The sequence below is a fragment of the Monodelphis domestica genome, chromosome 5 (genome assembly GCF_027887165.1).
Source record: "Monodelphis domestica isolate mMonDom1 chromosome 5, mMonDom1.pri, whole genome shotgun sequence".
In the NCBI taxonomy this organism is placed as follows: Eukaryota; Metazoa; Chordata; class Mammalia; order Didelphimorphia; family Didelphidae; genus Monodelphis; species Monodelphis domestica.
This window is the reverse complement of record NC_077231.1, coordinates 278,942,673-278,954,856: the sequence shown is the minus strand read 5'-3', so window position 1 is coordinate 278,954,856 and position 12,184 is coordinate 278,942,673. Positions and strand designations below refer to the sequence as shown.

Genomic DNA, 12,184 nt, shown 5'->3' with positions numbered 1-12,184 from the left:
CCACCACCATAGGGTTCATAAAAGAGTAAACTTATAGAATATATATTAAAAGGTTTTCTAAGGAAGGTAAGCTGGGGTAAAGATGATTTATAAACTGATGGAAGGCAGATAGAATTTAGACATCAGCCATTGGATTTGAACTTCCAGTAAAACCAACATTAAGTTGGATAAACTGGAGAGGGGTTGCAAGATGGCAGGACACTGTGTTGGTTAGATACTGCTGGGTGCTTCGCTCTCCCTGTGACAAAGCTCTACTGACTCAAGCCCAGTCTACCTCTGCTCCCCCAGGAGCATTTCTTTCCATGCTTCTGCCTTGGCCTCGGATGGCCCTGGCATGCTAATCACATCCTAATTGGATGCAGAGACACAACATCTTGTCTGAGTCAGAGGAAAGCAACAAATCTGGACAAATTAGACCTTTGGTTGCGTGGTCCTGAGCTTTTGCTAATGAACGGAGCCCTAGTTAGAGATCTACTGAGGGCTTTAAGAAATGGCCCTGTCATTGGCTAGTTAAATCAGCTATTATGCTCCAGGGTACACTTATTTGCTTCTGTACATGAGACAGAATCAGGCTTTCAGGAATATATTTTTTATTCTGAATTCATTCATTTTTAATTTGATTATACTATGTTGGGGAGTAGAGAGAAGGGGAGACACACATGCAGTTTATATATTAAATCTCCCACATTTTGTGCCTTTCTGGCATATCTGCTAATAAGAAAGCATCATAGATTCTGCCCATTTAAATGTAGCCTAGTCTTAATTGTTGGTGCTAGTAAAGGAAATGGAAAAGGTGAGCAGGGAAGTTTATTACTGTCCTACATACCTTTTTTTAAATCATAAATTCAGCCTATCTTTCTCTTTAACTATTTGCTAAAAGTATGAAAAACGATTGATGCTTCGTTGTCATTTCATTCTATTAGATTATAAATTCCTTGTGAGTAGAGATTAGATCCTTCTTGCTATTTTTAACCCCAGGACCTAGCACAGCATCTAGAACTTAGTAGGTGTTTAATGATGCTAACTGATCAATTAATTTCATTTATACCTCCTTCCTTTGAGCTGTTACTAAAGCTAAAGGAAGAGAGAAAGAAAGAAAGAAAGAAAGAAAGAAAGAAAGAAAGAAAGAAAGAAAGAAAGAAAGAAAGAAAGAAAGAAAGAAAGAAAGAAAGAAAGAAAGAAAGAAAGAAAGAAAGAAAGAAAGAAAGAAAGAAAGAAAGAAAGAAAGAAAGAAAGAAAGAAAGAAAGAAAGAAAGAAAGAAAGAAAGAAAGAAAGAAAGAAAGAAAGAAAGAAAGAAAGAAAAACATATACTGCCTAGATTATGACATCCTCCAGAGCAGGAAGCCCATCAAATAAGTCTCTCAATATACATAGTTTAACTTTGCAGATGGACAAATAAAAAATAAGAATTTTGTAACCAATCGGGTTGGATCACATTTTGGAAGGTTCAATACTTCTAATGATCATAAATATCCTGTTGTAAAATTCCATCTCTTTTCATTTTAAATTATTCACCTGATGGCATTGTATGACTCTAGACAAATCACTTAACCTCTCTCAGACTCAGTTTCTTTATCTGTAAAATGGAGATAAAAATAACACCTATCACATAATACTATTTTCAGAGAAAATGATATAACATTTGTCAAATACTTTGCAAACCCTAAAGAGCTTTACAAAGGTTTGCTATTAACTATTACAATGAAATGGTCACATTTATTCATTTCAAAATTAAAAAAAATTTTAATATACAGGAGAGTATAAAAACATAAACTTGTGAATGTCAACTGAGATAACAGAAATATATATATATATATACATATATATATATATATAAGTAGATAAGAGAATCAAGAGAAAATCAAGCTAGGAAAAGCCAAGTCAATAATCATTTATTAAGCACTTACTATGTGCCAGGCACTGTGCTAAGCACTGGAGTCAGAAATACAAACAAAAAGAAAGGTGGTCCCAAACCTCAAGTAGCTTACATTCTAATGGGAGAAAATAGGCATAAAGGGAGCTAAAAGCAGGGCTAGACAAAGATGCCCACACTGAGGCAGAATCACAAAGTCTACTGAGTGAGGGGTTACTTACTGGAACTTTCTCAAAATGGAGGTTCTGGGAGGAACCCACCAATGGTATAGGAGCGATGGAAGGATAAGGAAGAAGGGCAAAATGCATAATAGAAAAGAGGAAGAAGAAATAAAGAGAACAAACGTGGCTGGTTAATGAGAGTATTATACATTGTAATCTGTGCAGAACATGAGACTCTGGGAGGAAAAGCAGAAAAGATGGGTATAAACTAAAAATTCTGTTAGAACTTCTATCATTGGCATGGTTTATCCTAATAGTTTTCCCTTGAGCAAACAGTCTATTTCTCTGCCACATTGGCAATGGGACTTGACTCTTCTATATTGGTAGGCAGAACACATTTTTAAATAGCAGGAACACAATTGCTATTTATAGAAATCATAATGATGATAAAAATTAACAGGTGGCTGACCAGTCTTCTCTTCTTCCTAGTGGGAAAAATAGAATGTATGATGTCATCCCAGAAACCATTGAGAATGATTTCCCAACCTTCGTTGGCAAGATCTTTGCTTATATAGCAAATCCAGGCCTGATCATACCAGCCATTCTACTCATGGCGTGAGTTGGGAGTGGAGATTGTCTATTTGTGTGCCATTGGCCTGTGATGCTTCCTATCCTACTCTTTTCTCTGTAACTATTATGATGTTCTTCTGGAAACATGGACTGTTTTCTGATCTCATATTCTTGGTTTCCAAAGTAATCTTTAGATAAGTAAATTTTCCTCTGAGGACTAAACTTCACAAAAAGTCATAAATTTGGCTTCCTCTCCACCTACCCCAAAAGAATTTATCACCAGAGAACAGGAAAGATATAAGAGGAAACGAAGTGAATTCAAAACAGTGGTGGCCAAAAGACTCCTGCCTTGGTGCAATGCAAATCATTTCTCCCAAAGTCAACTCCTTTCTTTATTGTGTATGTTGCCTCCCCCAGTAAAATCAGCCTATAATGGAGTAATGTACAGAAGGATAGAGGCCTTTAATCATCTTTATCTTTTTGTTCTTGGTTTGCATCTGATCAATAGGCTTCCACTTGATAAGAAAAATTAGGTCCTAATAAAATTATATAATCATACCTTGATCATTCACAACAATATTTTTTAAAAAACAGAAGTTTTCCTGTGCCACATGACACATGCTATCCCTTCTTCCTTTCTAACTTACATAGACTTTGGCATGCCAACCTTTGTATATATTTATGAAATGCAAAGAGATATTAGCATCAGTTTAAGTAAAATGTGATTGAGACAGTTACAATAACACCAGAAAAAATAAGAATTATTTCTTATCTGGGGATGACTAATTATTCATTCACATCAGGGTACCCCATCTTAGTGTTTAATCAAGAGATGTCAGAGGCAGCTGGGTAGCTCAGTGAATGGAGAACCAGGCCTAGAGATGGGAGGTCCTAGGTTCAAATCTGGCCTCAGATACTTCCCAGCTGTGTGACCCTGGGAAAGTCACTTGACCCCCATTGCCTAACCCTTACCACTCTTCTGCCTTGGAACCAATACACAGTATTAATTCCAAGATGGAAGGTAAGGGGTTAAAAAAAAAAGTTGTCCATATTGAATTGAGCTTCCAGAACCTTGAACTTTAAGTGTTTATGCTTAGCTTTCTTTTTATCAGTAAAGAACTCTTCCTTCTCCCAGAGTGATTCTTATTGCAACCTCACATTTAAATATGTTTAAAGATAAACTATCTCTGCCCTTTCATCATTGTAACCCAGTGATGCAAAGAACATGCTGATATAGTTCCAGATTTCCTTCAGTCTTCTCCTCACCCTTCTGGCTATCCACAAACCTCCCTTTACTTCCCCAGTCTTCAGTGGTTTTTCTGCAGCTGGTTTACAGAAAAGCACAATGTTGTTCCATCCTCTCTGAAGTTCATATCCAGGACTCAGCAGAGAATGAAAAGTAAGTACCAAGGACAGCGCACACCACAAACTAGAGATGCCCACAAGAATGAGGCCAGGTTGCAGACAGTAGTCCCTAGAGCTCACAACCTTTCTTGATTCATAATTCACTATTCAGGAATGCTCTCTTGATTGGGTGTCCAATGAGTCCATGATGGAGAAATGGAATTAGCCAAGGAAAGACTCTGGAAATTACAACAAAGGGAAGAAATATATAGGCCAGTACCTTAGTCACAGAAAGAAAGCAGAAAAGACCACCAAGCAAGAGGGAATCTTGTTACAATGATCCTAGCTCTATGCTCTAGAGATGTGATCATTATAATAATGATGGAGCCCAGGCTACAGCCTCCGACAAGAAGAGGAGTTGGGCACAAAAACTTTAAGACTGGTGCTACCAAAAACTGTTAGTGTTGAGAGTAGTCCAATAACTAAATGGCTCTACAGCCATGAGGAACTCTTATTCATTGCAGTTTCTCCATCTGCACAATAGATATAATATTCACCTATCATCTTATCAGAAAGCTATGATAAAAATAAGATAATCATTGAGTTTGGAAAACAGAAATCTTGATCACAGTGTTTAAGGACAGTGAATCTCCCAGGAGTAGTAGATAATAGAACATATTGCATTTCAGATTGATGAGATTTATGATAACCTTGCCTTTGAGGAAAGGGGAATAGATTAGCACTATATTTAATTAACTACTTGATCACTGGGGGGGGGGGCGGGAAACAACTATTAGTAACAAAACTAAAAAAAATCCTGGAGTACTTAACAAAGGAACTCTATGGGAAATGAAGAATTATTATAGATGAAATCATCAGCCACAATTTCCTGGACAATACAACGACCCACAAAAATTTAACAACCATGTTTTAATAGATGTCATCATATTTCCAAACTGCATGTAATAAAAAGTTTTCAAAACATAGAGTCATAGCAAAAGAAATCAAAAGCATGTGAGAATAGGAAGATTTGTAGAAAATCTCTTTTGTCTTCTTGGCTACTGCATCTGTCTCGGAGATGCCTGAAGTAGATATATAGAAAACAAGCTCACATCTCAACACTCTTGGTCAGTTACAAAAATCAACCATATTAGCCATCTATGTAGGTACATGAATCATAAAAGATTCATAATAGTATTTATATATCTCTTCAAAGTTTGTAAAATGTTATACAAATATCTATATTGATCCTCAAAACAATCCTCAGAGGTAGGCGCTGTTATGATTCCCATTTTATATATGAGGAAATTGAGGCAAACAGGTTAAATGACTTTCCCAGAGTCAGTCAGCTTATAAGTATCTGAAATCAAATTTGAACTTGAGTCTTCTCAACTACAGTTCCAAAATTCTATCCACTACATGACCTATTTCAGGGTCATTTTGTAACCAAACATCACCCATAAGAATGAAATAGTAATAATAATCATTTGCAATTATTTAGGGCAAAGAGGTTTACATAGTACTTTACATACATTATCTCATTTAAACTTTTAGATACATATTTCTCTGTGGATAAACTGATAGGCAATATGCCCAGAAGTAGCAAATTCACCAGGGAAAGTCAGGTGGTGTAGATAGAGCAGAAGACTTGAAGACAGGAAGGCTTGAGTTAAAATCTTGCCTCTTACTAGCTCCATGACCTGAGTCAAAAATCATCCCAGCCTCAATTTCTTCTGCTGAAAGCATGAATCCCAGTGAATCAAAAGTGATCTACCAGCTCCCTAATTCTACCTTGGTTATTTAAGTCAGTCCCCTGGTGGTTTATGTTCGATGCTGAAATGAAATGAGATTAGATGTAGGTCATCTGACTATAATCCAAAGGAGATATTTATCCATAGCAGGAGAAGAATCTTCAATAAATATATTCATTGAAGATACTCTAAGTTGCCTCAGCTAAGTGAATTTCTCCTGCCTCTGAGTTAACCATCTTGGTCCATCAGGCAAGTGCACTTGGAGCTCCTCACTTGCTGCTTTCTTGTATTTGTTTGTTTATTTTACCATGAAGTGATCTCAACAGCTCAAATATTTAGTGTCCCTGACCCAATCCAATCTCAGAGATGGTTTCGATGCCTTTGGAAGAAAAGCTAGCCCAGCTTGCATAAGAGACAGGGATTAGAGTATTGCTCCACGGACATGTGTCCTGCTCTTCCATTAAATTGTGAGTTTTTGTGAGTAGGGACAATATATTTGCCTTTCTTTATATTCCTAGCACTTTGCATAGAATCTGGCATAAGACTGTTTAAGAAATGCTTCTTGGGGACAGCTGGGTGACTCAGTGGATTGAGAGTCAAGCCTAGAGACTGGAGGTCCTAGGTTCAAATCTGGCCTCAGACACTTCCCAGCTATGTAACCCTGGGAAAGTCACTTGACCCCCATTGCCCAGCCCTTACCACTCTTCTGCCTTGGAGCCAATACACAGTATTGACTCCAAGATGGAAGATAAGGGTTTAAAAAAAAAAGAAATGCTTCTTAAATCAATCAATGAATGAATCTCTGTGGCCTGAGAAATTTTCAATTTCATTTTATTTTATTTTATTTTTTCCATGTTGTTCATTTTTGTAATTTCTTTTTTAGTAATAAAACCAAAACCCCAAAACATAAACCCAAATAAACCAAAGTGAAAAATAGTATGCTTTGATCTGCATTCTAACTCCAACAGTTCTTTCTCTGGAGGTGGGTAGCATTCTTTGGCATAAATTTCTCAGAATTGTTCTAGGTCGATGTATTGCTGAGAGTAGCTAATCCTTTCACAGTTGATCATTTTTTTTAATTTTATTTTATTTCTCAAGAAGTTTTAGAGTGGGAATGGGAACAGCACCCAAAGCCATGCCTGAAACCCCCAGCACTCACTGATTTCTTTTCTCTCAGGTCACTGTCAGCCAGTTCTTACCACTCAGAATCATCAATATTTTCCCCCATTATAGAGAGACAGGTCTAGAGATGGAAAGTACTGAGTTCAAATCTGACTGTGGCATTTCCTGGCTACATGACCCTGGACAAGTCACTCTACCCCAATTGCTTAACCCTTACTGCTCGTCTGCTTGGGACCGATACCTAATATTGATTCTAAGAGAGAAAATAAAGATTTGTTTTGTTTTGTTTTTAAGGATTTAAGAAAGTAAAGCATATCTCTTTCTGAGCAAAAGAGTAGAGGCTCCTTTCCCCAGCTGTTTGCCCCCTGGATCCTTGGGAAATTGGGCAACATCGAGGCTTATCTGTGATTATCTCCAAAAGTAACTGAACCAATTTTTCTTTTGCAGCTTGGCTATCTACTACCTGAATTCAGTTTCTAAAGGCCTTGCACGAGCCAATATACAGCTGAGGAAAAAAATCCAAGCGGTGAGTAGAATGGGTATTCCTTCTTGGAGGGTGCAGGAATGGATTCATTCATTTTCAAAACAGATTTGCTTCATGAGCCCAGATGGATTAGGAATAATAACAATTTTAGCTAGCATCTATATAGTCACAAGGTTAGCAAACTACATGTTGTCTCATAACAAAACTGTTAGACAGGAACTATTACTATTCCCTTTTTACAGATGAGGAAATTAAAGTTGGAAGAGATTGTCAGAGTCACACAACTAATAAACAGCAAAAGGGAGATTTGAACTCAGGTCTTCTTGACTCCAAGTCCAATACTCTATGCATTGAACCACCTAGAGTTAAATTAAAGAATTAACTGAAATTCTTTTCACCTGAAATTGAATCTCCAGCTCAACATCAAAAAAGAAATGAGCACCCCCCCATTGTTCAATTGTATTCATTTACATATAGGCACATTTGGGGGTTAATTACAGTAATGGTAATGATTGATAACGAGTAAGAATATTGGTTCCTGCCAAATTAGAGAGGAATTACATGGAATCCCAAACTCTGCTTGTAAAATAAATCCATAACCGCAGCAATGCAACTAATTAAAGTTAATTCTGTGAATTCTGCTCCAAGGAAAGTGTATCATCCTCATAATATTTTGCTTTATCTCCAAAGCCCAACTCATCCGCCAGACCTCATCTCAAGAAAGAGCTCATGGGGGGCAGCTGGGTAATTCAGTGGATTGAGAGCCAGACCTAGAGACGGGAGGTCCTGGGTTCAAATCTGACCTCAGACACTTCCCAGCTGTGTGACCCTGGGCAAGTCACTTGACTACCATTGCCTAGCCTTTATCCCTCTTCTGCCTTGGAACCAATACACCCTATTGATTCTAAGAAGGAAGGTAAGGGTTAAAAAAAAATGTAGCCATGTTTCCTCCTCTTAAGGATTTCACTATGTTACCTCTCCCTATTGCCTGTGCCTGTCCTTCATTTGTTTGGAAGGAATCACTAGTGGAGCAGCTAGGTGGATAGAGACCTGGACCGAGAAGCAAGAAGGTCTGAGTTCAGATCCTCTCTAAGTCACTTAGCCTGTCTGGCTCAGTTTCTCACCTCTATAAAATGAGGATATTTTAGCCCTCTACCTCCCAGGGGTGTTGTTGGGTAAATTAACAAGGCATGTGTAAGGCAATATAGAAACACCAAAGTGACATCATTCCTATTGTCATTATCATTCCTCCTCGCAGCTCCGAGAAGCGGAGAAGATGAGCAAAAGCTTCAAAGCCAGGAAAAGCTTCCAGGACACACTCACAAATAACCTCAAGAACATGGACCAGCTCCAAACCCCCGCAGAAGGTGAGCGGCTCGAGAGTCCCAGCTTCCCTTTCAATGGGACAGACGCTGACCCGATGGATAATGGGGGAATCTGGTCGTGGAAGTATCTGGGCAATATTGGGTGGGGATGATTCAGATGTAAAAGCGTGTCAGTACGGGAGCGTCTAGACATCCTCTCACCTCCTCATAAAGCCCTTATCCTTGTCTTTCTGAATAATATAGGATCTCTTAAGCTCCTGAAACTTGAGGACTGTATTGCTGGGTTCTGATTAATGCAAATAATGAATTCCATGAAGTAGCCGAGTGTATTCAAACTACTCAAAGTTATCATCATAAAAAAAAATAGTGATGGGGCAGAACTAGGTGTTACAATGGATAAAGTGCCAGCCCTGGAATTAGGAGGACCTGGGTTCAAATTTGACCTCAGATATTTCCTAGCCGTGTGACCCTGGACATGTCACTTAATTCCATTCCGCTAGCCCTTGCCCTTCTGTCTTAGAGTTTTTATTAAAGCAGAAAGTAAGATTTTTTTAAAAAAGAAAAACATGGTAAGTAGTTCCAGCCCTGTGGACATGCCACGCACATTCCAATAATGCAGCCACTTATTTACACTGATTAGAACCCAACAGTATAAAGGAAAGAAAGAGTGATAGATGTGGAGTCATTACTATCTCTGACACATCAGAATTTGAATGGCCAGGGGCAAGTTATTTGACATTTCTGGGGCTGTTTTCCTCTCTCTAAAATCTGAATCATAATCCCAAAAGTTCTCCCTCAGTGGGTTATCCTGAGGCTCCAAGATGGCACTTATACCCTGCTTTGTAGACTGTAAAACACTGTAGAAATGCCAACTACTATTATTATTCCTCTAGCATTCCCTCCAGTTCCACATCCCCCTCTCCTCTTATGTTTTCAACTACCCTTCCATTTCAATACAGACAACCGGATTTATTTTTCCTTTTAACCAGCAAAGCACACCAGGCTGCTGACAGAAGAAAGTGTTCCTAGATGCCTTTAGAGCTACCTTCAAATACATTATGTAGTGGCAATGCTTTAGGTATTAGTTTATGGGAAATCAGCTCAAGAGTTTCCATGGATATCTAAATATGATTCCTCCATTCCACTGGAACAGAGGAGGACTGTGGGGTCTGGGATGATGGAGGAGCTGAAGGGAGGCTTTGGAAGGTTCCCCTGGGGGTTTTCTTTGTTTTAATGGTAAAAGCAGAGAAGCAGATGAAAACCAAGTGCTTTTTTTCCCCCTTAACTTTCCCTTTTAAAAGAGAATAGTTCAATTCAATATTTATGAACTGCCTACTACAAACAAGACCGTATTTGGGACTGCAAAGATAAAAAGGAGAGTTGCTTCTCTCAAGGAGCTCACATTCTACTGGGCAAATAGAATACACATACCTAAGAAAATAATAGGTCCTTTGAGGAGGGGAAGAGTACTAACAGCTTGCGGGTGAGGAGAGTTAGGAAAAAACTCATAAAGAAGGTGACCCTTAAACTGAGTTGAGCTTTGAAAAAAAAATAAGAAATCTAAAATGTGAAAATGATGAAAAATTGCATTATAGGCATGGTAGATGGTTTGTATAAATTCTTGGATGTAGAAAATGGAATGTTTGGTTTTGGCAACCAGTAATCTCCCAATATGGCCAGAATGTAGAATCTAAGCAAGAACCTATCTATTCAGGAACTGCCTTTATTGATTCCATAAGATCAACTTTCTGCTTTCAGCTACTGGAAGAAGCACTTGGGAAGGATAAATAAAACCTTTCCATCAGTCATTCACATTTCAGAAGGGAGAAGAGGGGAAGAGCCTAGAAATTTACCAGATCAAAGCATGGCTTGGTAGCAGATTATTATTACAGAAGATGAGAGATTGCCAACCTGATTAGTCCTTGACATCAATACCAATTGATAAGACAGCACCTGCTGTGGTCATTGAAATTCGTGAGAACATCTAGGATCATACCAAGGCATCACAGGGTTTTCTACCACCTCCAAACAGCAACCAGTCACATTAGCCTTTATAGACATCCAGCTCTGCTGGAAATAATGTAATAATTATTTGATTTTTAAGTGAATTTAATTAATTTAATTTTAATTAATTTAATTAAGAACTAATAATAATTTTAGGCAAATTAGGAATGAATATGAAGAAAAATAATTTAACTTCATAGAACTCAGTAGCAGAAACCAGGGTGGGGATATGGAGAGACCCAGGGTAGAAAAAAGATAGGCAACATTACTCTGAAACAATCCCTTCTCTTCCCACTTCAAGAGAAATAACCCCATCTAAAGCTAATTAAAACAAGTGCCATCTGGGAAGAAAGGTTAATTCCATTCATTTTGCTAACCATAGTAAATCCTGCAAGAGAGGGTAGGCTGATTTCCTTTTTATTTTTAATTATTTTTAAACCCTTACCTTCTGCCTTGGAGTCAATACTGCGTATTGGTTCCAAGGCAGAAGAGTGGTAAGGGCTAGGCAATGGAGGTCAAGTGACTTTCCCAGGGTCACACAACTGGGAAGTGACTGAGGCCAGATTTGAACATAGGACCTCCCACCTCTAGGCCTGGCTCTCAATATACTGAGCTACCCAGCTGCCCCCTTGATTTCCTTTTTAGGCATGGATGGATGATGTTAAAATTAATTGTGGTTGGACTCTGAGTATTTATATAATTAGGTGGTAGCCAGGGATTTAATTTCTAAATTTCAAAATGAATTACTAAAGTAAATGAAATTTATGGTAGTTTATTTACAATATTTACAATAGAAGGAAGATAATAAGGAGAGAGAGAGAGAGAGAGAGAGAGAGAGAGAGAGAGAGAGAGAGAGAGAGAGAGAGAGAGAGAGAGAGAGAGAGAGAGAGAGAGAGAGAGAGAGAGAGAGAGAGAGAGAGAGAGAGAGAGAGAGAGAGAGAGAGAGAGAGAGAGAACACAGATAGGGATGGTTAGGTAAGAGAGAGAAAGAGAGGGAGAGAGAGAGAGAGAGAGATTGAGAAACTCTGGCTTCTTCTGATATGAGTTAGAATTTCTAAACCCCAGCCAAGGGAAGAGAGTCTCAAGAAGATGGGCCTTTTCTGGAGACTTCACACCTCCAGAAAGTCGGGGGTCACTAAGTCAGCTTTTCACTCACCAGTGGTAACAGTCTAAAACGGCGATTCTCAACCTCTCAATTTGTAGCAATGAGAATACATAATGCATATCAGGTATTTACATTCCTAATCATAACTGTAGCAAAATTACAGTTTTGAAGTAGCCACCAAAATAATTTTTTGGTTTGGGGTCACCGCAACATGAGGAACTGTATTGTGGGGTCACAGCATTAGAAAAGTTGAGAACCACTGGTCTAAAAGAAGTCTGGGTGTCTGCCTTCCAGTCACTCCTCAAGGATCAGTCTTCCAGTCCCTCCTCTGAGTGAGTACCCGAATCTCCGAACTGCCTGAATATCTGAGTCCAAATGTCTGAATGTCTGAATCCAAATGAATCATCTGTATCCAAATGATGATCCAAATGAATCTGAAATCAT

The 12,184-nt window shown here is 38.4% G+C and overlaps 1 protein-coding gene across 1 annotated transcript in view; it reads left to right on the top strand.

Annotated features, from left to right (window-relative positions):
* The window catches only part of TMC2 (transmembrane channel like 2), an 82,144-nt gene that overhangs the window by 63,813 nt on the left and 6,147 nt on the right, over nucleotides 1-12,184 (top strand). Inside the window, exons 16-18 of the mRNA XM_056800672.1 lie at nucleotides 2,525-2,650; nucleotides 7,270-7,348; nucleotides 8,565-8,673. Coding sequence (XP_056656650.1) covers nucleotides 2,525-2,650; nucleotides 7,270-7,348; nucleotides 8,565-8,673 — 314 coding nt within the window. The remainder of the gene's footprint in view (nucleotides 1-2,524; nucleotides 2,651-7,269; nucleotides 7,349-8,564; nucleotides 8,674-12,184) is intronic.